The sequence below is a fragment of the Onychostruthus taczanowskii genome, unplaced genomic scaffold, assembly GCF_017590055.1.
Source record: "Onychostruthus taczanowskii isolate IOZ18803 unplaced genomic scaffold, ASM1759005v1 scaffold112, whole genome shotgun sequence".
Lineage (NCBI taxonomy): Eukaryota > Metazoa > Chordata > Aves > Passeriformes > Passeridae > Onychostruthus > Onychostruthus taczanowskii.
The window spans coordinates 655,626-682,970 of NW_024497852.1; the positions used below are offsets into that span (position 1 = coordinate 655,626).

Below are 27,345 nucleotides of genomic sequence, written 5' to 3' on the forward strand. Positions count from 1 at the left end.
CATTCCCAGTGTGCTGGACCAACATTCCCAGTGTGCTGGACCAACATTCCCAGTGTGCTGGACCAACATTCCCAGTGTGCTGGACCAACATTCCCAGTGTGCTGGACCAACATTCCCAGTGTGCTGGACCAACATTCCCAGTGTGCTGGACCAACATTCCCAGTGTGCTGGACCAACATTCCCAGTGTGCTGGACCAACATTCCCAGTGTGCTGGACCAACATTCCCAGTGTGCTGGACCAACATTCCCAGTGTGCTGGACCAACATTCCCAGTGTGCTGGACCAACATTCCCAGTGTGCTGGACCAACATTCCCAGTGTGCTGGACCAACATTCCCAGTGTGCTGGACCAACATTCCCAGTGTGCTGGACCAACATTCCCAGTGTGCTGGACCAACATTCCCAGTGTGCTGGACCAACATTCCCAGTGTGCTGGACCAACATTCCCAGTGTGCTGGACCAACATTCCCAGTGTGCTGGACCAACATTCCCAGTGTGCTGGACCAACATTCCCAGTGTGCTGCACCCCATTCCCAGTGTGCTGTACCAGCATTCCCAGTGTGATACACCCCATTCCCAGTGTTACCCCCGCCGGGAACAGAGGCGCATTCAGGAGGGAGATAACAGCTCCTGCTGCTCCTGCCCTGCGGGCAGGTGGCTTTGGCAGCGCTCCTGTCAGGGATTTAAGGGATTCCGTTGTGTTTTGCGTTTCTGTTGGCGGGGAGCAGCCCATTCCTGTGCCTCCAAGGGCAGCAGGATCCAAAGGAGGCTCCAGTGGGATTGGATGTGGGGAAGGAGCTTGGCGCAGTGAGGGTGGGGAGGCCCAGGCACAGGGTGCCCAGAGAAGCTGTCCCATCCCTGGAAGCGTCCCAGGCCAGGCTGGAGGGGCTTGGAGCACCCTGGGACAGTGGAAGATGTCCCTGATTCCTCTATCCTGATGCTCCAGGTCCTTCTCTCCAGCTCCTTCCCATCGCTGGACCTGCCCCTGTGCAAGGCTCTGCTCTGGGCTGATGCTTCCATATGTTGCCATAATTTCCATACTTCCCTCACACCCCCAGCCAGCCAAACCATCCAAATGTTTTATCTGCAGCCCTGCCAGGCATCTGGAAGTTCCAGGCATCCCCATTTCCGTGGCAGAGGCTTTTATAAAAGCTTTGAAGTGGAGCCCCAGCAGCTCTCCCAGCCCTGGCAGTGGGACTGGAGATGCAAACCTTCAGCTGGAGCTGGAGCTCCACGGGTTGGCTCCATAACGTGGGGTGGCCCCGCTCAGAGCCCAGCTTTTGGAAGGGTTTTACCTGCCTGGAATGTGGTGGAGCTCCTGAGCTGAGCCCCCAGGGGCAATGAGTGCTCCCGTCCTGCCTGGCCAGGAGGAATGGCATCAATTCCCCAGGATGTCACTTGAAGTTCTCCCCAGGATGTCCCTGTGGGTCACAGATCCATCCTGCCCCTCCTGCAGCACAGGATGAAGCTGGAAGAGCAGATCCCGGGGGCTGCCCGTGGTTGGGAGAGGCAGAAAAAGGATTATTCCTGCTCCAAAAGGAGCCCACGTGCAGCTGGGACATCCCTTGAGGAATCGAGAGAGCTCAGATGACCTCTGAGCAGCCCCGCTCTGCCAGGATGGGCAGTGGAAGCAGTCTGGGTCTCCGTCCTGGGGGTCAGGGCTCTTCCCGGAGCCAGCGTTTATTTTGGACAAGCCCTGCGGACGGCAGGCTCCGCTCTGGATCCCGAGGATCCCGCTCCGTGAGCATCAGCCTTCATCCCTTCCCCGGCCAGAACAAGCATCACCCTGAGCCTCTGAGGAAACGAGGGCGATTTGGGTGCTGAAATGCGGTGGAAAACATCCTTGGATCTGCTGCTGATGGGGAACATCTGGTGCGTGACCTGAGCGCCCGGGGAGGTGTGAAAGGACCCCCGGGAGGTGTGAAAGGACCCCCGGGAGGTGTGAAAGGAGCCCCGGGAGGTGTGAAAGGACCCCCGGGAGGGGTGAAAGGAGCCCGGAGATGCCCCGGCAGCAGCAGGATGCTGCACAGTGGCTGTGGCAGCTCCGCAGCGCAGCCCCGGGGCAAAATCCGCCCCCCCAAAATTCATTTTTGGGGCTGCCCCAGGGCCCAGCTCAGGTGACAACGGGAGAAATGAGATGTGACAGCACTTCTGGGCTTGTCTCGCCTCTCTGAGCCCCCCCTGGCTTTTGTACCCCCAAAATCTCCGTGTCCCCATCCCTTCCAAACATCCCATCAGGACGAGGACACGGAGAAGGTGCAGGACACCACGATCCTGGAAATCCCATCTGTTCCCCTGCCTAAACTTCGCTTTTGGGGACTCAGTTTATTAGAGCTTGAACTTTTAATCTGTTCATACTCCAGAGCGTGGCTCCGAGGAAAGAGATGGGTCTGGAAAAAAAAAAAAAAAAAAAAAAAAAAAAAAAAAAAAAGGCAGAGCCACCGCTCTCCTGCATCCCAGAGCGTGCCCAGGGCTGGAGGAAAAGGGAATCATAAAAACAGGATGGAGAGTGCTCGTAACTCACAGTGACAGAGGAGGGGTCGCCGTGCACAGACCCCACTGCAGGAACCACTTTCAATTAGGAATTTTTTAATTTTTTTTTTATTTTTGGCAGGTTCCCAATTTTGTGTCAAACTCTTCTTTTAGCTGGGTCAGCCTCATATGTGTAATTGAGTCCCTGCTGAGCGGCGAGGCGGGAGGGTTGTCTTTGCTGGGAGGAAGGTGGAGGACTGTTCCCCGCAGGAGAATTTCCCATCCAGCTCCAAAAGCTGCCTCCGAGCTGAATTTTTCCATTATCAAAGGAAAAAAAAAAAAAAAAAAAAAAGTTTTTGGATACCACTTAATTTGGGTTGAAAATAAAATCATTTTTTCAAGATGTACGCCAAAAAAAAAAAAAAAATTAAATAAAGGATTAATCCAAGGTGTCCCTCTCCCACCTATCCAGGCTGGATTCCAAAATCCAGCTGTTTTTAGCTGCTGCAGAGGGGGTGAGGCGGCTCAAGGGCAGGGAGTGGGACATCCATGGATTTGTGTTGGCCCGGATATCCGTGCCCTGCTCTTGCTCCCGCAGGCTGGGATGTGGCTGAGCTGGAGCAGGGTGTCCCCTTAACTCCTCTTCAGCATCCACTGAAAAAAAAAAATATTTAAAGCCTTTTTTATGGCCGGCAGAGCTGGCCCGGAGCCCTCCCCCATCCCCCGGGGAATTCAAGGAGAAAATCATTATTTAGCTGATTTTTGTTGACGCTCTGTGTAAGAGTTGCCATGGCTCTCGCCCGGCACACCTCTCCTGGCTGGAAAATCGGGGTTTGGGATGAGGAAAGAGCTGCTGCCGTCACCTGCCAGGGCCAGGCGGGGACACGGGGACAGCCCCGGGGACACACGGCAGCGCCCTGTCTCAGCCTCTCTTTGCTTTTTGGGTATTTCGCACCATTTTGCCACAATCCCCTCATTTTTTTAAATTATTATTATAATTCTCCGGTTTTTCCCAGGCAGGGCTCGGGGTGTCCCGAGCGTGCCGGACTCTCACGGCCCATTAGGATGCGGGAATGAGTCCCCAGGGCCGGGTCACCGCTCGGGGCTGCCGAGCAGTGAATTATGAGCAGCCCCGGGCCGGGCTGCAGCTCCCAGCGAGGATGGGATTGCTCGGGATGCAGCGTTCCAGGAGATGCTGGGGTGTTGGGATGCTGGGACCCCGATCCCTGCTTGCTGCCTCCCTGCAGAGCTGGGCTTTGCTGCTCTCAAGGGATTTTTCTCCCCCCCCCTCAGCCCCTGGCACCGCTCAGCCCCCTCCTTAATTAATTTTGCAGACTCCACAGCCGGATTTGATGAAAAACATCCCACAAAAAGCCAACGAACAAGTCACCGAGCAACACTGCGGCCTCTTCTAATGATATTTTCTTTGTGGTTTTGGTTTGGAATATCTCCCTCTGAACTGAAGGAAGCCGCCTGCCTCTTGGGCTGCAAGGATTTGACTTTATCCCTTCATTTTCTCTCCTTCCTAAACGCTCAGTTCCGGCGCTTGGGACTCAGCAGGAGTTTGAAGTCGGCCGTGGCCCAGGAGGGTGTTGACCCCATTCCTTTCCCTGCCTCCTTCCTGCCCATTCTTGCACCGTCCTTGTTTGTGCCACCTCTGATGCACCCGCATCCCAAATTCCTCGGGGTTTAACCAAGCCCAGCTCATCCCACGTGTGGCTCCTCGCAGGGACCTGCTGCTGTCACCAAGAGGGATTTGTCCCACATCCAGCTGGGACAGGACATCCGTGTCCTGCAGCGCTTTCAGCAGGTGTCACCTCGTAGCTGCATCCTTTGGGAAAGGCCTTTTATCCAAAGGGATATGTGGGAGCCACCCCAGGCTTGCTCCTTCCCTGGACCATTCCAGCTCCCTCCAGTATGGTTGTATTTTATCTGTGGAGCTCTGGAAGGATTTTGTTCCGTCATCCTGGAATTTTTATGACTCCTTTGTGTGTATATAATGCGATTGCCCTGCAACAGAGGGAAATTAATCATAGTTCCTTTGTTAGTTTTCAGGAATTTTTAATGTCTATGTTTTCGTTCATCTGTCATGTCCAAATGTGGGGGTCCATGGGCTATTTGACATTTCAAATGACTTAATTGCTTAGATTTCCCCCCTCGGTGTTTACGGACACTTGTTCCTCGCGGGTTTTGCGCGTGACATTCCCTACCGCGGATTTCCCGCCTGGTTCCCATCCCTCGCTCCATTCCGGCGGTTCACAACATCCCCTCTGGATCCCGTGTGCGATCCCCCTCGCCTTGGGTCCCACCAGCCTGCAGCACATCCCTCCCCTGTGCCAGGACCGGGAATCCGGGGCTCCTGGGGGTTTTTTCAGGATGCTGCGCGAGGAGGTGTCACCGGGCTGAGAGCAGCAGACGCGGGGAGAGCAGAGGGCAATCTCCAGGATCAGCCTGCAAACATCCAGCTTGGAGACGCTCTAAATCCCGCTGGATCAAGGGTGGCTTGACTGGTCAAGGAGAGGCAGCCAAGCCAAACAGGAGCGGCTCCCAAACCTCCTCCACCAGCCAGAGGCTCACAGTTACGCTCTGGATTTTGTGATTTCGGTGCTGATACCATCCCGGTTAGAGGCAGCAGGGTGAGGTGTGGGGATCATGGAATATTCCCCAGATCCCACAGGGATCATCGAGCCAGGACGATCCCAACACCGTGACCGGCAGGCAGGCTGACATTTTGGGCTCTGAGCAAACACCGGGGGATCGATGGAAGCTGCCTATCACCAGCCGTGTTACACACATCATTAGCAAAGCGTTAATTAAAACAAAAGTTGCAAATTGTACCAGGCTGCGCTGCCTTTGCTGCGGCTCCGTAATGGCTTCGACGCTTCCTTGGGCACGTTCGCTCCTTCTCCGCCGAGGCTGCTTTGCATTAAGTTGTTTGTTTAGCAGCTACTGGGGTTTTTGGCAGGACAACTGCTGCCTCCCGAGGGTTGTGGAGCAGGAGGGGGCCCTGCAGTGCTGTCCCAGAGCAGCTGGACACGTCCAGGTGAACCCTCCTCGTGCCAGAGAGCAGAGCCACGGCACACAGCGCTGCTGCCCACGCCACCAGCAGCACCCTGAGCTGGAGCCGGGGGTCTTTGGCTCCTGCCAGGGCTGTGGGGAGCTGGGTCAGGCCCCTTGGATCACTCCTGGGAAGGTGTCCTGATGGGCCAAGGTCACCCAGATCCCAGAGCCCTCTGTGAACCCCCCCAGCCCCGACATGTGCTAAAGGAAACAGTCCCAGAGTATTAATACTTGCAAAAACAAACACCGGGGAGATGGGAGAAGGAAGGAGCCAGGCATTTAGGGAGCGTGAAGTCTCTCCTCTCTAAAGTCTGATCCCTCTGTTTCCTACAGCCATTGACTCCCTGAGCATCCCCGTGCCAGGGGCACCCTCTGGAAATGGGGCCTTCCTTCCAAGGGGCACCTGCACCCCTCTCAAAGCAGGATTTGCCTTTTTTTGGGGGGTCTCTTCAGCATCTCCAGCGCTCACATTGCAAAGCACATTCCTGATTTCCATGTGGGAGAGCGAGGAGAGGAGCCAAAGGCACGGGAGATGTGGCATGGCCACGGGAGGTGCTGCAGGATCAGCAGCTCCATGAACCTCCCGGCCTGCTGCCTCTCCTCAGCACTTCTCATGGAATCCTGGAATGACTGGACTTGGAAGGTTGGTTTGGAAGGGGCCTTAAAGGCCATTTCTTCACTGGGAGGGTTGTCCACGGTGGAGTCACCATGGAGGGATGTAAGGGATGTGCAGGAGAGGCCCTTGGGGACAGGGGTGGAGGAATGGCTGAACCCGATGATCTGAGAGGGCTTTTCCAGCTTAGGCAACCCAATGATCTCATGAATCCAACCAAGCAATTCGGTGCTCGCACAGAAAGCACAAAATCACTGCTCATCTCCCTGGCACTCATCAGCCTGTCCAGCTGGCATCGACCTCCAGCCTGTCCCGTGCCAAGCAGCGACCCCGCCGCCCTCACTCCGTGAAACCCGGGTGGGGAAAGCCCCGATGGGAACCCAGAGGTGGCTGCGTCAGAAAGCTGCTGACAGCCCCGCCGTGCCCTGCCCAGACCGGCTTCAAAATGCCCCCAATTAACCAGGGAGGGATGCGCCCGTGCCCGGGGGCGTTCGGTGCCGCTGCGAGGGGAGATTTGGGCACCGGGCCCGGGCTGGTCCTTGCCCGCGGTGGGCACCGGGTCCAGGGGTGCAAAGGCGGCGAACCGGGGCGATGCCGTGGGCAGAACCGGGGCTCGGGGCTGGCAGCACCGGGGCAGCGTCGGCGCGTCTGGCTGAGCCCTGGCGGGGCGGGACCGGCACCGGGAGGGACCGGGGCGGCACCGGGAGGGACCGGGGCGGGGCCGGGCGGTCCCGTCGGCTCCGCTGCGAGAAGCAGCCGGTGCCTCCTCCGGGGGAGCCGCGGACTCGTCTGGCTGCGGGGCGGGAGCGGCAGCGGCAGCGGCACCGGGACGCACCGGGGCGAGACGGGCACCGGCAGCGGCACGGGAGCGCAGCCCGGCTCGGGACCGGGCGGGGCGGGGGAACCGGCCGGCTCCAAACCCGCCCCCCGGCGCGGGAGGAGGCGGTGGCCGAGCCCCCCCGCCGCGCTCCAGCCGAGCCAGACCCGCGCCAGCCCCGAGCCGCTCGCCCATGGCGACCCCCGGCCCCACGCGTGCCCCGGCCCCGGCACGGAGCCGCCGCTGAGCGCTGCGCACCGGCACCGGCCCGGCGTCCAGGTAAGCGCCGCGGGCGGCCCCGGCTCGGCAGCGCCGGCCCCGGGCACCTGCCCGGCCCGGGACGCCGCTGCCCCGCGCCGCCGCTGCGGCACCGGCGGCGGCTCCGGTGTCCCGGTGAAGCCTCTTCCCCCCGGTCTCAACCGCGGGGCTTCGCCGCTGTTTATTCCCCGCCGCCCGCGCCCGGCGGGTCGGATGCTGCAGGAGCCGAACGGGAAAGAAACGGAGCCTTTCGGGGTCCCCCGGGGATGGGGGGAGAGGGGGGACCCAGCGCCGTGCCGGGCTCGGGCCGGGCTGTGCGGCCGCCGCAGGACTTTGCTTCATACTTGGAGCCCGTCCCGCCACGCAGGAACACAAACACGGCGCGGGACGGCTCCGGGAGCGCGGGAGGGAGGAGATGGGTCCTGTCTAAATATTAGTTTAAGGAACGGAAGGATCTCCAGCCGGCATCGCCAGCCCCGTCACCTTCTCCCAGCCCCGGCCGCGCCGCGGTGCTGACCGTGTCCAGAGCTCGGCTGGGGCTGGGGGGTGAATTTCCCCCCATCCTCGAGGGAGGGAATTTCCCCCTCTCGCCGCCGTGTCTCCGAAGGCTTTAACAAAACAAGGCAGACCTCGGGTGTCTTTATTGCACATATATGGTAGCTTGTAGCCAGCACTGATTTAAATCCCATCCTCGCTCCGGGAGCCGATCCGCAATCAGGCGCTGGGTGAAGGGCACGGTTTATCCCAGCGGGAGAAGGGGCTGGTGCCTGTTGGAGGCGCCGTGTGAGTCCTGGATGTGTGCCGAGATGCCGGATCTAAAGGCAGGATCCCAGCGGATCCCAAATTCATCCTCTCGTGGTCGTGGGTGCTTTTGGGTTTAGCGCTCTGCCTAGCACAGGGCAGAGAAACCGAGCAGGGAAGGGACGCCTCTGTGCCGAATTTTAGGGTGTGTGAGCGCTTGGGTTTTGCTTTTTACCCTTTGGTTCCGACCCAAATCTGCCCGCTGCGGCGGCTGCAGATGCTCCGTGCTGTGGCAGTGCCCCGGTGTGACCGCCCTCGGTGTCACCCCCGGGTTCATCCTGCGCCTCCATCCCAGCAGCGCCGGGGCTGCGGGGAAGGATTAGACCTTCCTGTTCCTACACCCCGGGTTTTTAAGCAGCAGCTGGGTGTCGGAGGGCCGGCTCGGGCCGGTCCGGCTCGGTTCTGCCCGGAGGAAGGCGTACGGGAGCTGCGGCGCATCCCGGGAATGCCGGGTGCCCTCCCGCTCCCGCAGCAGGATGCGGTACCGGGGCAGAGCCTTTGCAGGGGCAGAGCCCGGCACCTTCCAGGCCTCGTGGCTGGGCTGGAAATAAAAGGAGCTGCTGCGGTTTGCCGTGGCACAGCCCGGGGGACACGCAGGGACAGGGGGTGGGCACCCCCGGGTGACGGTGCCAAGGGTGGGGGGTGCTGGGCCCGGCTCTGGTGGCACTGGGTGCCCTCCCACGGCACTGCCATGTGTCACAAAGTGCTCGGCCACCTCCCTCCCGGAGCCCCCTTGGGCCGTGCAGGGTGTGGGGGCTCCAGGCTGCGCTTTGGGGTTGGTTTGCACCTTTGGGGGGTCGGCAGGGATGGATGTAAGACTTCCAAGATCCCCTTTTTGGGGTCAGGGTGCCTCTCATGAGCCCTGAACACAGCCCAGCCAATCGTGTGGCCAGAGCAGGTGTCACCTTGACTGTCCCCAGTGCAGCATGGGGCGGGTGACATTCAGAGCCCTGTCTTGTCCCCACCCTGTTGTGCTGAGCCAGGCCATGCCCTCACAGGGGTGCGTTTGGGGGGCACAAAGAGCTGGCAGCTGCCTCTCGATGTCACCCCTGCCCATGGAGCAGCTCGGGGTGCCCAGCAGGGCCAGGGAGATGCTGAGGGGAGAGGAGGAGGCCCTGTGTGGGTTCCCATCAGGAGGTGAGGTAGTACAGGGCTGGGCTTTACTGGTGTGGGTTTGTGTTACTGGTGTGGGTTTGTTTCACTGCTGTGGGGTTATTTCACTGGTGTGGGTTTATTTCACTGGTGTGGGTTTGTTCCACTGGTGTGGGTTTGTGTTATTGGTGTGAGTCTGTGTCACTGGTGAGGGCTTTACTGGTGTGGGTTTGGGTCACTGGGGTGGGTTTGTGTCACTGGTGTGGGTTTGTGTCGCTGGTGTGGGTTTGTGTCGCTGGTGTGGGTTTGTGTCGCTGGTGTGGGTTTGTGTCGCTGGTGTGGGTTTGTGTCGCTGGTGTGGGTTTGTGTCGCTGGTGTGGGTTTGTGTCGCTGGTGTGGGTTTGTGTCGCTGGTGTGGGTTTGTGTCGCTGGTGTGGGTTTGTGTCGCTGGTGTGGGTTTGTGTCGCTGGTGTGGGTTTGTGTCGCTGGTGTGGGTTTGTGTCGCTGGTGTGGGTTTGTGTCGCTGGTGTGGGTTTGTGTCACTGGTGTGGGTTTGTTTCACTGCTGTGGGTTTGTGTCACTGGTGTGGCGTTATTTCACTGGTGTGGGTTTGTTCCACTGGTGTGGGTTTGTGTCGCTGGTGTGGGTTTGTGTTGCTGGTGTGGGTTTGTTTCACTGCTGTGGGTTTATGTCACTGGTGTGGGTTTGTGTCGCTGGTGTGGGTTTGTTCCACTGGTGTGGGGTTATTTCACTGGTGTGGGTTCATTCCACTGGGATCACTTGGCATCCCAGGAGCGCAGCCATGGGGTGGCCCAGTCCCTTGGTCAAGGTGAGCCACCTACTCCAGCACCACCATTAACGGCTTGGACAGGAGAAATCCCACCCAGCTCGGATCCTTCTGGGATTTGGCCAGTCTGGAGCAGCATTTCCCTGTGAAACTTGGAGAAGAGGAAGAGCAGCTCCCTCCTGGCTGTGCCAGGCTGGTGCAGCGTTGCCCTCGTGCGCGTCGGAGCGAAGCCGAGGGAAAGGAAACACCACGGGCAGCTCCGTTCCCATCTCTTCTCCCTCACAAAACCCAAAACTGCCTCTCTTCGTGGCCCAGCATCCCAGAGCTAAATTGAAACAATCCCTTTGCCACCGAGGAGCGTTTCCTGCGCAGAGGAGGCGTCAGCCCTCGCAGGAGGTGCCGCTCGCCTCAGCGCGGCTTTCTGGGCTGTTTTCCTTTGCACGGAACCACATTCCATTTGTTTTCCCTCAGCAGAGGTTCCCTTGGCAGGGTTGGAGGGGAGGGAGGCAGGGCAGCCCTGCAGCAGGAGATGCCCCAGGAGGGGAAGTTCCTCCTCCGGCATCGCTCCCAAGCCGCAATCATCCAAAGCAGGAGTTGCGTTTTTCTCTGTTTCAGCAGCTTTTTTTTGCAGCACAGGGACCAGTGGTGCTTGGGCAGGGTGATGAATCCCATCCTGGAGCTCTCCCGGGCTCTGAGGATGGAGCTAATTCAGGAGCAGGGTCCTGGTTTGTGGCTCCAGGCTTTAGGGAGTCCCTTAATTAAATCCTGGCCTGCTTTGGAGGTGGCTGCAAAACCAGCCCTGGTCCTTCCCAGTGAGAAAACCAACTTTGCTCCATGGTTGTCATATCTGGGTCTTGCTGGTGATGGCAGCGATGCAGAACTGGCCAAGCCCCATGGCTTGTGGGGGCCTTTTTGCCTTTAAAAATATTGGTTTTGGCTGAAGGAGCTGCCTGGGAGCCCGGGGTGTATTTACTGCTGCTGTTGTCACTCCCACAAGGGCTGTGGGACTTGTTGGTGGCATCTGGTGGCCGATGGCACGATGACACAGGGTAGGTCCCCCCAGTCCTGGAGCAGGGCCGGGTCTGCAACCAAAATCCCAAATCCTTGCAGGGTCCATCCCAGTGGTTGTGTTCCCCAAGCTGCACTGGGAGAACAGGCAGGGAATGCTCCCAGCAAGGTGCTGGGGTGGCTTTTTTGGTTTTCCCCGGGTTTCTCCCTCTCTGCTGCCTTCCCAACTCTGTGTCCTCGTGTGGCACAGGGAGACACCAAGGCCAGCCCAGACCTCGGGTGTGAACCACAGCACCCCCACCACTGCAGGAACACCCATCCCGTCCTCCCCAGAGGCCGGCCTCTGATTTAACAGGGCAGCTGCTGTCTTCATTAAGTGGTGTTGGCTAATTAAAAGCACATTTTTGAGGCTTAGCAGCTCCTCGGAGCCATCTGGGAGGGACGGTGCCAGCGCTGGGGGAGGACGCGGGAGGAGCAAAGCTCTGAGCTGGGCTGGGCACCCTGAACTGGGACAAAACCCCACCTGTTTGGTGTCCAAGAGAAGTTTAGGGAGGGAAAAGGAGAGGTTGGAAGGATCCAGGCAGGATTTGGGTGGTGTGAACCCTCTGAGCATGGACAGGGCTGTGTCCTGGCAAAGCGTGGCTCGTGGTGGGATCTCCCTGAGAGAGGAGGGATGGGGAGGAGGATGCTCCAGTCTCCAGGAGCAGGTCATGGAATTGTGGAATGGTTTGGGTTGGAAAGAACCTTGGGCAAGGACACCTCCCACTCCCCCAGCTTGTTGCAAGCACAGGCCTTGGACACTTGCAGGGATGGGGCAGCCCCAGCTGCTCTGGGCAGTGAATTTGAGGATGGTTGATGTTTCCTGTCCCTGACCACCAGCACAGGAGCTGCAGCAGGACCAGCTGCCAGCCCCATTCCCACGGGCAGTGACAGAGAAATGCCCCAATCCATGTTTTGCTGGAGTTCTTTGGCCCAGCCATTATCTTCCAACAGCATTTTCCTGAATTTCTTGTTGCTCTGAGCAGCCTCCGGTCTGGCAGAGGTGGAAAATGGGCAAGCAAAGGTGCAGGTTGTCTGTGTCACCTGCCCCTCCCCTCGCTGCTGGTGGCAGGGCAGGATTTGGGTGGCCCTGTTCCAGTTGTAATCGGTGTTTTTATGGCAGCAGGAGAAACAATCCCAATCTTTCACCCACAGCTCAGCCGGCTCTGAGCTGGAGCCATGGGCGAGGCCAGCAGGGTGGGAAGGGCAGAGAGGCCACAGCTCTGCCCCCACGCCGATATCCAGGGTGGGAGCAGAGGGAAAACTTTGCTTTTTAGGAAAACAAAAGGAAACAAAACTTCCCAGTGGAAAACCCCTCATCCCTGAGGGATCCCGGCAGCTTTTCCCTGCGGTGACAGCAGAGCTCAGGCACGTGTCCATCTCCACATGCAGAGATCCCAACCTGCCGCCCTTTGGGGACCCTCCAGCTCTTCCCATCGCCTCCAGCCCCATTTCCCCCGGGGCATCTCGCAGTTCTGAGACCCCTCTGGCTGGAATCCCCGTTCCCAGCTCGCTGCCACCGCCGTCCCGGGCGGAATTCCCACTCTGCTCGCTCTGCAGCAGCGCTAAGTGCTTCAATGTGTTGGCAGTTGCCGCTGGAGTCGGACAGTAAATCCTAATGGGATCCCAGCCCCTGCTCGGGCCAAAACCCACCGCCAGGCTTTAGTGCAAATTGGATTTGCAAAGCTCGCTCCGGTCTCGGTGCCCTCAGCAAAGCGCTCTAATCCCCGGGACCAGCCGGCTCCTTCTGTGCAGCCGGGAATCCTGGATCTGCGGGGGGAAAAAGAGAGGGAAAGGATGGAGGGAATTCCCAGCTCGGCATCGGCATCACCTGTGCTGCCTGCTCGGGAGGGATGCGGGGGGATGCGGCTCCCCCATCCCGGCGCTCCTCCCCATCCATCCTGCGTCCTGCAGGAGCGCTGGGTCAGGGCAGGATCTGTGTCCCCAGGGATGGGAATGGGAATTATGCAGGTGGGAGCTGAAGGGATCGGGCCAGCACACTTGGGACATGTGGAAAAGGCAGAGGTGGAAAATCGGGAATTAATACCTGGAGTCCTTCAAGGTGATTTTCCAAAGGGGAAACTGAGGCACCCTGCGGCACCGTGACTCCCCCAAGGGATTTGGGGAATCCACAAAGGAGGAAACCCTACAAAAGAGGGAAGGGGAAAGTGGCCAAGCTCTGTTGTGGGGGGTGACCCTGTCGTGGCAGCCCTCCTGCCTCTGGCCCATTTCCCCCTCCTTGATCCCACCGAGGGCTTTTCCTTTCTTGGGAAAAAGGAGATTTTTGCCCCCAGCGCAGCCGTGGCAGCTCTCAGATACCAGCGGTGTCGAAACGGGCCCAGAGCAAAGCACATCTGGGGCCTGGGCTCCGTCTCGCTGCCAAAATTTAAGCTTTTAACCCTCTTTCCCGAGGCACTGGGATTGTTCAAACAAGCCACAGTAATTAGTTTCCTCTGACAAACCGCCCCTTTTTGGCATCGGGAGGTTTATTAATTCCGGGCAGGCGGGAGCGTCGCTCCGGATCCAAAAATAATTGACATTCAGAGTCCAGGTTTTGGCACGAGAGGGAAAATTTGGGCTGGAAAAGCAGCATCAGGCGTGCAGGAGATTGGCACAGCAGCACCCAAAGGCGCCCAGCAGTGGGTGGGGGGTCCTTGGCTGGCGTTACCCCTGATTTCCTCCGTGGCCACATCAACCATTCTGGTTTTTCAAGCGATATAATTTGATTTTGTCTGCCCTTCAGCAAAAGGGATCTGTCTGCAGGGAGTTTTCCTGCAGATATCCCCACTCAGTTTAGGTGTTATTCACCTCCAGCCGCGCTCTGCTCCTGCTGCAGCCCTCGGGCAATACCCTGAGGGATTTTATCAGTAATTAATCTCTAATTACTCACCTCTTCCCGTGAAGGGCGGCTCTTGCTGCTGCTTAGACCTGACGGAATCGGCTTAGGGAGGGTTTGGGTTGCTGCAGCCGTGGTGACCTTGGCGGGGCTGTCACACACCTTGTGGGGTCGGTGGGGACACTGGGCTGGGAGCACAAACTGGGAGCACAAACTGGGACCATACCGCCCATGCCCACCCCACAACGACTTTTAAATGCTTTGGCTGCTTTTTAGCTGGAAAGGGAATAAATATCCCCGAAAGTGTGCAGGGTTTAATGACGTTTGTCACAGCTGGGGGGGGGTCGGGGGGCAGATCTCGGCCAGGTGTCCCCCCAGGCGCTGCACAGACACCCCCAGGTGTCCCCGAGCCGGGCTGGGTGACACTGCGGGGAGCTGTGCTGCATCAAACCACGCTTTTATTTCCTGCTGATTTATATTGCAGCTGCATTCCCAGCCTCCGGCGTGTCCCGGCGAGTGCCGGCATGGAGGGGGGGGAAACCAAGGGAAGCCGAGGCTGGAGGGCAAGCAGCATCATTATCTGCCCTTCCAGGGACGAGCCGAGCCCGGCCTGGGCTGAACTGGGCCTGAACTGGTCCCAGACTGGTCCCAGCAGGGGGACGCGGGGAGATCCCCGCGGGATTCCTCCCGCCCGCTGCGGATCCCGTTAATTAATGACATGAAAGCCCACGCGAGACCTCCGGGGAAGGAATCAAAGGCTCCGCCGCAGCTTCCCAGGGCATGGATTTACCCCTGCGGGCCGGCAGCTTCCCCGCATCCCAGCGCCCTGACGGATGGAGGCAACGGGGACCCCGCGGGACACGGTGAGGAGGGTCAGCACCGCCCCGGGGTCTGCCCCGAGCCTTCCCAGCACAAATCCAGCCCCAAAATGGGTCTGGGTGGAGCTCCTGGGGGTGGGGAGAGACAGGGGGGTCGTGGCCGCGGGGTCTCTGTTTTGGAGCCGCCGGAGCTGCGCTTCTGCCGGGATTTCCATCCCGGAGGATTTGGCTTCTGCCCGCGCAAACCGGCTCGGCTCGGGCACAGGGATGGCTCCAGGTGCCCCTTGGCCCTGGCACAAATTGGGATTTTCCTCCCCTCCGCTTCTTTCCCTCCTGGAAGAGCTCCCGGACCCCTCTCTGGAGGGATTTGTTCTGTTCCCGTTGGCACCGTGGGATTTAGGAGTTTGGGATGAGGCGTCTCCTCCTCAGTGCGGGGTCTGGCCGTGCTGGGGGGGTTCTGGGGGTCCTGTGCCTGCTCATTCCCAAAGATGATGCCCTTTGGTGTCAGGGATGTGGATATGGATGGATCCGTGTCCCCAAAGCCCTGCCTTGTCCTGGTGCCTCCTCCTTTGAGCTGGTTTGGCTCTGCCAAATCCAAAATGATGGAAAATTTCAAACCGACTTGGGCGGGACTTGGAACAGCCTGGGACAGTGGAAAGTGTGGAAGGTGTGGAAGATGTGGAAGGTGTGGAATATGTGGAAGGTGTGGAAGGTGTGGAAGGTGTGGAAGATGTGGAAGGTGTGGAAGATGTGGAATATGTGGAAGATGTAGAAGATGTGGAAGGTGTGGAAGATGTGGAAGATGTGGAAGATGTAGAAGATGTGGAAGGTGTGGAAGGTGTGGAAGGTGTGGAAGGTGTGGAAGATGTGGAAGATGTGGAAGGTGTGGAAGATGTAGAAGATGTGGAAGGTGTGGAAGGTGTGGAAGATGTGGAAGGTGTGGAAGGTGTGGAAGGTGTGCAAGATGTGGAAGATGTCCCTGCCTGTGGCAGGGGTGCCACTGGATTGGCTTTAAGGTTCCTTACAACCCAAACCAATCTGGGACTCCGTGATTCTATGGAATGGTGGGAATTTGGATGTGGCCCCAGCAAGAGCTGCTCTATTGGGTGGAAGCTCCCCAGGCTTCCCTCTCCAACCAGGACTTGGCGTGGCCACCACCCCCGGCACCGCTCCCGGCACCACGGGGTGTCCTGGCCGATCCATCCCCATCCCACAGGCTCGGTGGGGGAGGCTTTTCCTTATTATTTCCACCGTGTTGAGGGTGGGTTTGTTGCTCTCCAGCTGTTTGGAGAGATGTAAACCAAACCCGCCGTAATTCAGCCCGAACGTAAATGTCATGGCAGCGTGGGAACGAGGGCGCTTGGCGTGTTCAGCCCGGGGCTCTGGGAATGCTGCAGCTCCTCCTGCCCCACGCCATCCCACCTCCCTGTCCCCCAGCCCACCTCCTTCTCCCCCATCCCACCCCACACCCTCCCATCTCCCTTTCCCCCATCCCATCTCCCTCTCCTCTCCCATCTCCTCCTCTACCATCCCACCTCCTTCTCCACCCTTGCATTTCCCTCTCCCTCATCCCATTTCCCTCTCCACCCTCCCATTTCTCTCTCCACCATCCCACCACCCTCTCCTCCACCCCATCTCCTCCTCTATCATCCGACCTCCCTCTCCTCCATCTTACCTCCCTCTCCCCCATCCCATCTCCCTCTCCCCCATCCCATCTCCCTCTCCACCCTTCCATTTCCTTCTCCACCCGCCCATCTCCCTCCCCACCCTCTCATCTCCCTCTCCCCCACCCCATTTCCCTCTCCTCCACCCCATCTCCCTCTCCCCCACCCCATCTCCCTCTCCCCCTCCCGTGGGTCCGTGCCCAGCTCCAGTTCCCCCACCGGGATCCCACTTCCCCCAGACCTTTCCCAGAGGAGCAGGGCTGCATCCCAGGGCTGAGGCTGTGCCTGGTTTGTGGTCGGCCCTTTGTGGGGGTCTGGGGGAAGCTGGGGGAGAGCTCTGGAGCTGCTGGGCTGCATTTCACCGAGGCAAAGCAGAACCATGTGTCCCACACTCCGCTCTGCTTCTGCTTAGGGGGAGCGGGAAGGGCTGGAGGGGGAGGAGGAGGAGGAGCGGGATGAGCTGAGGAAGCCTCGTGGCCCCCACCAGGGTCAGGATTCAGAGCTCGAGGCTGTGCCAGTGCCAGGCTGGCAGCACTGCCAGCAGGGATGAGGCGTCCCCTGTCCCCAGCCAAGGAGGTGGTGGCACTCCCTGTCCCCAGAGCAGAGCTGGGGATGGGGACAGGGACATTTCCCCCTCATTTGTGCACCTTCTTGCTGTCAAAAGAGCAGGAAAATCCAACAGGTCCACCCCAGATCAGGGTTTGGGGCTTTTTTTCCCTTTCAACCCTCCCTGTTTTGGGGCAGTTTTGGCATTTTGAGACCAGTTTGATCCAGGGGAGCTGCAGGCTCCAGTCCTCCCAGTGCAGCACCTGCCCTGGCCAGGAGTGTTGGACACACCGATGCTTTTGGGGAAGCTCCAATCCCCAAGAAAGTATTTTGGGAGCTTGTGGTAAGTTTTGGGGAAGGTCTGACGCAATTTTGGCACGGTCTGAAGAAGTTTTGGGGAAAATCTGGAGGAGTTTTGGGGACAGTGCGAGGAGATTTTTGGGGAAAATCTGGAGGAGTTTTGGGGACAACCTGAAGAGGTTTTTTGGGGAAAATCTGAGGGAGTTTTTCTTATGGTCTGAGGGAGTTTTGGTGAAAATCTGAGGCAGTTTTGGGGAAGATCTGAGGCAGTCTTGGGAACAGTCTTTCTCTCCACCACCCTCATCCTCTCCAGGACAACCCAGCCCCATCCTGTGAGCAGGACCAGGCGTTGAGCCGGAGCTGCTGCTGGAGGAGCAGCCTCTGGAGCTGCTGCCCATGGAAATTGTTTAATTCCTGCAGGATGAGTCATGAGGAGCCGGGATTTCAAAGCAGCTTGGCTCCCATGTAAGGCACTCAAATAAACAGTGTGTGGCAGGTGGAAGCTCTCTCTGATGTCCCATCAAGGCCTCTGTCTTTCCAAGTGCTTTGTGTTGCCAAAAATCCTTCGGCCACACCGTGGCTTCATCCATTCTTGAGGCTGGGCTCTGGAAAATAATGAATCAATGCCCGGAAACATGAATCGACGGAAAATTTATGGCACACTTAGAATATAATGTCTTTTGGGTCCTCTGCTTTGAAGCATCAGCACTGAAGGTTTTGGCATCTCCTTCTTTCAACCCTTCAGCAAGGAGGATTTAGGGAAAAAAAAAAAAAAATCTCTTTTCTCCCTCACTTCATGACTCTGTGAGCTTTAAGGAGTCTGTGGATATCAGAAACAAATCCCGAGAGTCTGCTGGAAAAACCGGGAGTGGGATTGAAAAACAAGAGTGATGGAAAAAAGTGAGAGTGTGCAAAATGAGGGACACCAGAGAACCCCAAACTTCACTTTTTGTGGGCAAAAAACGCCTGTGGGGACGGAGTTGCTGGATTTTGATTTATCAGGAAAAACAAGTGGAAACACCGTCATGCCTGGAAGTGTCCAAGGCCAGGTTGGACGGGGCTGGTCTGGGGCTTTTTAGAGCAAAAGAAACCAACAGCAAAGCCTGGAATAACTTTCTTGTTATTGTTTTGCACTTTGGAGCTGGGATTTGAGTCTTTTGAAAGGTCACAGGCGAGTGGGTGGGGGCCAGGATTTCTGGCTGCCGGAATGGGAGGCTGTTTTATGGGACGTGCAGCGAGGCTGGAACCGCTCTCCTAAAATTTTATGGGCCTGCAAGAAGCCAGAGGCCCTTTCCCAGGTGGTGGGATCGAGTGTCACAGCCCTGCTCTGGCCCAGCCTTTTCCTCCCCTGAGCAGGACAAAGGGGGCTGAGCCCCCTGGGTGATGGGGGTTCAGCTCAGTGTGATCCCACTGCTCATGGAATTCATCTCCCAAAATACCCAGCATCAGCTGCTAGAAGCTGTTTGTCCTCCTGGAGAGCAGAACAAAGTGTCCTTTCCCTCCCAACCCCTCCCCTGGGGCTGCTGGTTCTTCACAAATCCTTCATTTCCACCGATTTTGTCCAGGAGGAAATTGGGTTTTTTTGGTCCTGCACCACTGAGCACCGACCCTTGCTGGGAAGGGTTGGGATGCCAGGGAGTTCTCAGTGCCTGTTCCCTGCTCCTGCTCTTGTTTCCAGGGTGAAATCTGAGCTGAAGCACCTGATTATTATGGAATTCCAGAACGGGAAGTTAAAATATCCAGTCCCACCCCCTGCCATGGGCAGGGACAACTTCCACTGTCCCAGGTGCTCCAAGCCCTGTCCAGCTTGGCCCTGGGCACTGCCAGGGATCCAGGGCAGCCCCAGCTGCTCTGGGAAATTCATTCCAGGGCCTCCCCACCCTCCCAGCCAGGAATTCCATCCCAGTATCCTACCCAGCCCTGCCCTCTGGCAGTGGGAGGCCATTCCCTGTGTCCCGTCACCATTCCCACTGTCAGGATGGTGAATGTGGATGTGAGCACACCTGGCACCCTCCATCATCCTCCATCCTCCTTCATCATCTTCCATCCTCCTCCATCCTCCTCCATCATCTTCCATCCTCCATCCTCCTCCATCCTCCTTCATCATCCTCCATCCTCCATCTTCCTTCATCATCCTCCATCCTCCTCCATCTTCCTTCATCCTCCTCCATCCTCTGTCTTCCTTCATCATCCTCCTCCATCCTCCATCTTCCTCCATCCTCCATTCTTCTCCATCCTCCTCCATCTTCCTTCATCCTCCTCCATCACCTTCAATCATCCTCTTCCATCCTTCATCATCATCTTCCTCCATCCTCCATCTTCCTTCATCATCCTCCATCCTCCTCCATCTTCCTCCATCATCTTCCATCCTCCATCCTCCTCCATCTTCCTTTATCCTCCTCCATCATCTTCCATCTTCCTTCATCATCCTCCATCCTCCTCCATCACAGCCCCGCAGCTCTCCCTTGGCTTGATGGGCTGAGACCTGCTCCAGTGCTCCCAGTGCTCCCAGTGCTCTCCCAGCTCCCATTCCCAGTGTCCAGGCCAGTGCTGCCGCTCCAGCCCCGCTGGAATTCCATCCTCTTCCCTCCTTATAAGGCCAAACTATTCTTTTTCTATCTTGGCATTGTTTATACCCCCTCGAAAATATTTAGACTCTGGCTGGGTCCTGCAATGATCCTGTAACCTACAGGGTATCTGATTCCTGGTGGGACAGGGAATTATCTGCATCCCGTAAAATCAAGGGATGTGGTGATGAGGGGGCGGTCACAGCCCTTCATGATGTTTCCTACAATAAAACTAAAAGCAAACCTGTCAAATTCCAATTTAAAATAAACATTTCCCCACCCCAGTAAATTCTAGATTTCTATCTGGTAAATGCTATAAAACTGGGATTGGATTTTTTCCTTTTCTTTTTAAAAATTTATTTATTTATTAATTTAGTTTTAATTTTTTTATTATTTATTTTTTTAATACCCCCTGGAAAATTTATTTCAAAAGGAAAAATATTTGGAATTTGCAAGGAGCTGAAATAAATACAGGAGCCAGGAGGTGGAAAGACAGAGGCATCAAACCCATCAGAGCCAGGGGTTCCTCCTGCAGTCACCTCATCCCCATTGCTTCCACCATGTCCCCTTTGCTGCCACCTCGTCCCCACTGCCACCACCAGCCCCATGGCCAGTCTCCCAGCCCAGCACATCCCTGGGCTGCCCCTCGTGCCTCAGTTTCCCCATCTCAGCACCATGCTGAGTTGGTGGAAGGGAAGTGCTGGTGTTGGGAAGGGAAGAGCTGGAGCCAAAGGGATCCCGGGGGAAGGATCCCCCACCCCAAGCCTCAGGGAGGGAGGGAGGGAGGGAAGGGGCTCGGGGGGCTCGGGGCACACATTAAGGATGTTTGTTTTGCCTGTTTTGCAGAGTTTCAATGTTCTGACTTGCTCTAAGATGAAGGTATGGAAGTGTGCAGCCATTGCATCGATGCTCCTCAGTTCCATGTTATCCATTTTAGTTTGTAGAGACATGTTCAACGGAAGCCGGGAATTCAGCCCCTTGCCTTCCTCGCCGTCTTCCTCACGGGATTCATCCTCCTCCTCCTCCTCTTCTTCCTCCTCCTCCTCCTCCTCCTCCTCCTCGCTGCCGGCGGCTCCGCGGAGATCCCCACGGGCCCTGCAACACCACGGCTCTCTGCTGGCCCAGTGTAAGCTCCTGCTCCTCCATCCCGGGGTCATTGTCTTCCCCCCGGCCCCACAGATCCCCCAAATCCCTGTGGGGTCATTCCCTGCCCTCTCCTGCATCCAAACATCCCCTTTAGGAGGTTTAAACAAAAACCTGGGGCGAGCAGGAGGCACCAAACTTTGGTGTGAACACAGCAGCTCTCCACAGAGGGAAACTCAAAGAGCTCAGTTCCTGCAAAGAAGCTGCTTTTATTCCCTTCCAAATAGCTCTTTTTGGTAATTTTTTTTTTTGGGGTCATTCCCTGCCCTCTCCTGCATCCAAACATCCCCTTTAGGAGGTTTAAACAAAAACCTGGGGCGAGCAGGAGGCACCAAACTTTGGTGTGAACACAGCAGCTCTCCACAGAGGGAAACGGAAAGAGCTCAGTTCCTGCAAAGAAGCTGCTTTTATTCCCTTCCAAATAGCTCTTTTTTGGTAATTTTTTTTTTCCTGTGCTATTTTTTACAAATGGAAAATGTCAAACAGGAGCTGAAGATGAGGGCATGGCAGCAGCTCCCCCTGCTCACCCCTCGGTGCTCCCTGAGGGCTGGAAATCCCCACGTGTTTGTTTTGATTCCAAACCAGAGGAACTGCTTTTTTTGGGTGGAAATTTGGAAATCGATGACAAGCTGTCAGACCACGCTTTCCTCTGTCTTTCCTGTGCCTCCTGCGGAGCTGAGCTGGAATAACCCTGGATTTAGGGCTGGGACAAAGGGATGTGGGTGTTGCCAGCAGTAGCTGGGCACAGTTTGTGTCTTGGCTGCTGGCCCTGGGGTCTCAGGGGCAGCCCTTGGGGTCTGGGGGCTCCCAGACCACAGTGAAACAGTGCAAATAGGAAATTTTTTGGGGTTTCTCCCCAAATCCACGTGTCCTAAGGGTCCTCCATCTTAGGGGACTTTCACCCACTCCAGGGAATTTTCATTCTGGGGAATGTCCTCCCACCGCAGGGAATTTCCACCCTGGGGATCACCCGTCCACCTTAAGGCACCTCCATCCTGGAGGATCCTGAGGTTCTCATCCATGGAGGATCTCCCATCTCAGGTGACCTCCTCCATCCAGGTGGATGTTAGCCCACCCTGGGAATCTCCATCCTGGGAGTCATGCACCCCAAGGAACCTTCTTCCTGGAGGACATTTACCCACCCCAAGGAATCTCCATCCTGAGGTTATCCACCCACCTCAGGCAATCTCCATCCTGAGCTTAATCACTCACCCCAAGGAATCTCCATCCTGAGGTCATCCACCCACCCCAAGGAATCTCCAGCCTGAGGTTTTCCACCCTCCCCAAGGAATCTCCAGCCTGAGGTTTTCCACCCTCCCCAAGGAATCTCCAGCCTGAGGTTTTCCACCCTCCCCAAGGAATCTCCAGCCTGAGGTTTTCCACCCTCCCCAAGGAATCTCCAGCCTGAGGTTTTCCACCCTCCCCAAGGAATCTCCAGCCTGAGGTTTTCCACCCTCCCCAAGGAATCTCCAGCCTGAGGTTTTCCACCCTCCCCAAGGAATCTCCAGCCTGAGGTTTTCCACCCTCCCCAAGGAATCTCCAGCCTGAGGTTTTCCACCCTCCCCAAGGAATCTCCAGCCTGAGGTTTTCCACCCTCCCCAAGGAATCTCCAGCCTGAGGTTTTCCACCCTCCCCAAGGAATCTCCAGCCTGAGGTTTTCCACCCTCCCCAAGGAATCTCCATCCTGAGGTTACCCACCCACCCCAAGGAATTTCCATCCTGAAGTTTTCCACCCACCCCAAGGAATCTCCATCCTGAGGTTACCCACCCACCCCAAGGCACCTCCATCCTGGAGGATCCCCAGACCACCATCCTTGGTGGATCTCCCACCTCAGGCCACCTCCACCCACCCCAGTAACCCCCACCCTCCCTGGGGACACCCTCTAACCGCGTCCCCTCCCCTTGCAGACAGCGCCTTGCTGGAGAGCTACACGGAGGGCGAGATCCGCCAGCTGATCTCGGCGCTGGTGGAGCGCTACCGCCAGGCCATGAACTCGGGCGGGCACGAGCTGCCGCTCTTCCCTCGCGCCGGCAGCCGCCGCAAACGCGCCCGCGCCCGCCACAAACCCTGCGAGCTGCGCGAGCTGGAGGTCAGCGTCAGCGAGCTGGGCCTGGGCTACGAGTCGGACGAGACCGTTCTGTTCCGCTACTGCAGCGGCACCTGCGAGGCCGCCGTGCGCAGCTACGACCTCTCCCTCAAGAGCATGAGGAGCCGCAGAAAGATCCGGAAGGAGAAGATCCGGGCGCGGCCGTGCTGCAGGCCGCTGGCCTACGACGACGACGTGTCCTTCCTGGACGCCTACAACCGCTACTACACCGTCAACGAGCTGTCGGCCAAGGAGTGCGGCTGCGTGTGACGGGGCCACCCGGGCAGAGGGGCCGGGATGGAGGCTGGAGCGGCCGGAGGAGGAGAGACTGAGCCGCTGGCGTGTCCCTCGGCGTCACCGTCCCGCCGGCCGCGCAGGACTAGAGACGTGGCCACCGCCGTGGCGGAGGCGGTTGGAGCGGTGACGGCGGCTTGAGGCTGTTGTCCCCTCTGCGGGTGGCCCAGCGGTCCCTGCTGAGGGGACAGTGGGTGTGCAGCGTGCACGGGGCGTGTCCAGCGCTCGGCGGGCACGGGCTGCACTGCGTGTCACGTGTGTCACGCGTGTCACAGGCTACGTTACCTGCAGAGGGGGTGGTGAGGCGCAGGTGTCTCTGGCATGGGGGACACACACGTGCCAGGGGTTCTGTGTCAGGGTGTGGCACAGGGGTGTGACACAGGGGTGTGGCACAGGGGTGTGGCATGTGCAGGGGGTGTTCTGAGCAGTGCTGGTGCTGTGTGGTACTGGACAGGGTGTACCGCACACTCCGGGTGTGTTTTGGGGTATGCTGCACACCTGGGGTGTGTTTTGGGGTGTGCTGCACACTCCAGGTGTGTTTTGGGGTGTGCTGCACACTCCAGGTGTGTTTTGGGGTGTGTTACAGGTATGGGGTCCATCAGGTGCCCTGTGCTGCCCCAGGGTGGGGGCTGAGTCCTTCTCTCTGTAGTTTTGGGGTTTTGTGACCACCCTGAGCTGCTGGGGGAGGTCCAAGCACCCCAAATCCCGGTGTCTGGGGACACAGAAATGACAACAGCGGTTTGTGTGTGGCTCTGACTCCCTCTGGCTTGTGCCCCTTTTGCCGTCGTCTCATTCTTGCAGCCCTGGGGCTTTTCTTCTTAAAACTCGGGATAATCTGAAGTAACTGGATTAACCTCCTGTGCCCCCGCCACGGGCAGCTGGGCCAGAGCCCAGCCACCACCAGGGAGGTGACAGAACCTCCCCAGGGCCACCAGCAGAGTATCCCTGGTTTGGCATCTCCCAAAATCCCCCCGGGAGCATCCCCCATGCTCTGCTCGGGGCTGGAATCCTGCGGGAGAGGGGACTCAGGCCTGGCTTCGGCTCCGCTCGCATTTACAGCAGTGTCACTGCTGTTTACTCTGCGGGGAAATAAATGAGCCCGCAGACTTTCACATTCCCTGGGCAGGCTCGAGTTGTTGCCTGGGATTGATGGGTTTTCTCCCCTTGGCTCCCTTCCCAGAAAAAGCAAATCATAAACAGAAGGAGAATATTGGTGTCATGTCCTGGGCATTAACCAACGTGAGGGAAAACACTCCGTGTGCCACCCCCCGGCGTCCTGGCTCCTCTCTCCGGACAAACGGGGGGAAAAAATCCCTCGTGCCTTCATCCTGAGGAGGAGGAGGGCTGCTGGTGGTGATCCCAGCTCAGGGATGGTGCTGCAGGACTTTGGGGAAGCAGGATGGCATCCCTTAGGTGGGGAGCAGCATCTCCAGTGTTGGACCAGCCACATTCCCGACCTCCACACAGGCCCAGGCTGGTGGGGATTTTTTTTCCCTTCCTTTTTATCCAAAAGCAGCTCTTGGCTGAGCAGAGCCAGGGTGTAGTGGAGGAATATAAACACCATCCTTCAGCAGGCCTGGCGGCCCGGGAAGGCAGCCTGGACTCTGTAACACGGAGTTTTCCCTGGATTTTGGGAAAGGCGGGAGGCGGCCGCGGGTGCGGGGTGTGAAACCCGCACCCGGGAATTGGGAACTGAGGGAGGATAAACTCCACGCTCCAGGTGCAGCTCCCGAAGCAAGGTGTGAGTTTGCAGCCCTGGAAATGGGAAAAGTGGCCCAAAATAATCAGCTGGAGGATGGGAATGGCAGACGGGCAGTGGGAGCCGCGCTGGGCTCGCAGCGGATAAGCGGCTCACTTGAGTTTAAGATAAAAAAAAGCACCCAAATCTAATAATAATAATGATAATAATAATAACTGTCCTCTCGAGGGCTTGGGTGCTTTCCAGGTCTCGCTGCTATAAAACTAAAATTAGTTTGGTTGCAGTAAGAAAAAAGGAATGGAAGCAGAGCAGGGAAGGTGGTGTGGAAGCAGTGCAGGACCTGGTGCTGCAGAGGAGGATTTGGAGCAGGAGCTGCCTCTGCTCAGTGTTTGCACCTTGGTTTGGGATATTTTTTTGGCAGAATCCAGGGATTTAGGGTGTCTTGATGGTGGGCACTCGGCCCAAGGGACCCTCCTCTCTCCAGAGTGGTGGTGGGAGCAGCAGGAAGACGAGGGGACAAGGGAGCAGCGGCTCGTGCTGGGACACCTCCCAGCTGCCAAAATCCCCCATTCCCAGTGCAGATCCAGCTTGGAGCCCCCAAAACTGGGAGGAAAACCTGACTCAGTGCAGTGGTGTGTTAAAAGCAGCAGGAATAGCTCCAATCCATCATTTTTTGCTTTTTTTTTTTTTGTTCTTTTTTTAATTCCCCCCTGCTGGCAGCGCAGCTCCAGCCCGTGTGGAGGGGATGTTCCCCATCTGCCTCACGCTGGTTTTTTTTGGTGTTTTTTTTTTTGGGAACAGCTGGGATTTGCAGCCACAAAACTCCCCGATGGGGTGAGCTGGGGCATCGTGGTGTGGCCAAAAGGATGGATTCTGCTTCCATGTCTTTCTCAGGGCTCCTCCTCCTCGTGGAGCTCCTCCAGCTGTCCCGGTGCCATCCCGCTGCCAGCCGGCCCTGGAAATGTGGTTCCAATAGAAAGGCTGAGGTTTCCCTAATGCTTTCCATTTCTCCAGCCCCCTTTGCTGTAATAGGAGCTGGAGTTGTCCGGAAGAATGTCTACAATGCAAAAAAAAAAAAAAAAAAGTGGAAAATTCCCTCCTCAAAGCCACAGCAGAATCTCATCTGGCTCCTTCCTCAGCAACCCATGTGCTGGTTAATATTAATATTAATAATAATAATATTAATAATGATGATAACCAGTGTGCAACAGCTGTCGAGGGGATTTTGGGGTTGGGTTTTGGTTTGTCTGGGGCTGCAGCTCCTCCCAGAGAGCTCCTCTCTCAAGGAGAGGAGGGTTTGAAGAGCAGGAGGTTTGGAAACACAAGGAGATGTTTAAATTTATCCTGGTGGCTGTGACAGCGCAAAACCCCAGGGTCGTGCTCTCCCAGCCCTGGCACGGTGAGTTCTGGGGTTTCCAGTGGGTTTTCCATCAGGACACGCTGTGCTAGCTCGGGATCAGATCCACACATCCCACAAATCTCTTGGGATCCCGTTCGCTCCCAGGGTCTCGCTCCCAATTTGGGATCCACGGGGGGGAAATCGCGTCCGACGTCGTCGCTTCCACTCGATGAAAGCGCCGGCACGGGGAATGTTCTGGGTTTAAACAGCTCCAGGATCCTGCTGGGAGAAAGGATTTTCCCAATTTATCCAGAGAAATGGTGTTTTGGTGGGATTCAGAGCCCGTTGTAAAGTGGGAATGGGGCTGCCATGTGTTTTCCTTCTGGGCTGAACAAAGCGTGGCCTCGAAGGGGACGCCCAAGAGAAAGGGGCAGAAAAGGGGAAAAGGGGGGAAAAGGAAATAAAAGAAAAAGGAGGAAAAGTGGGGGAGAAAAAAAGAAAAAAAAAAGGGGGAAAGGGAAAAAAGGAAAAAAGGGAGAAAGGAAAAAAGGGAGAAAGGAAAAAGGGGAAAAGGAAAAAAAAGGAAAAAAAGGGAGAAAGGAAAAAGGGGAAAAGGGAAAAAAAAGGAAAAAAAGGGAGAAAGGAAAAAGGGGGGAGGAGAAAAAAGAAAAAGAGGGGAAAAAAGATAAAGGAGGAAAAAAAAAGGAAAAGGGGAAAAGGAAAAAAAATGAAAAAAGGGAGGGGAGGGAAAAAAAGCAATTAAAATGAAGAGGTGGAAATGAGGGAAAGAAGAGAAAGTAAAAAGGGAAAGAGGAAAAAGGGCAAAAGGGAAAAATAATAAAGGGAAAAAGGGGGAAGGGCAAAAAGGAAATAAAAATAAAAGAAGGCGAAAGAGGTGGAAGAGAAAAGGGGAAAAGAGAAAAGGGGAAAAAAAAGAGAAAAAGGAGAAAAAGGAAAAAATAAAAAAATGGGGAAAAGGAAAAAAGGAGGAAAAAGAAACAAGGGGGAAAAGGAAAAAAAAAAAAGGTAGGAAAGGGGGAAAGGGGGAAAAGGGATTCCTGTTCCAGCACCACCGGCACCATCCGGATTTTGCCGTTCCCCTCCGG

General features: G+C 57.0%; 1 protein-coding gene across 2 annotated transcripts; it reads left to right on the forward strand.

Annotated features, from left to right (window-relative positions):
* The first annotated feature begins 6,930 nt into the window (after positions 1 to 6,930).
* Positions 6,931 to 23,466, forward strand: NRTN (neurturin). Of its 2 annotated transcripts, none has more exons than XM_041424952.1 (3): positions 6,931 to 7,240; positions 20,615 to 20,803; positions 22,729 to 23,466. In XM_041424952.1, exons 2-3 carry the CDS (start codon positions 20,626 to 20,628, stop codon positions 23,175 to 23,177), a joined length of 627 nt encoding a protein of 208 aa, XP_041280886.1. In that variant the 5' UTR covers positions 6,931 to 7,240; positions 20,615 to 20,625; the 3' UTR covers positions 23,178 to 23,466. The 2 variants fall into 2 exon arrangements, with proteins under 2 accessions (XP_041280886.1, XP_041280877.1); XM_041424943.1 differs by having other exon boundaries at positions 7,113 to 7,240; positions 20,524 to 20,803.
* Positions 23,467 to 27,345: the final 3,879 nt, after the last annotated feature.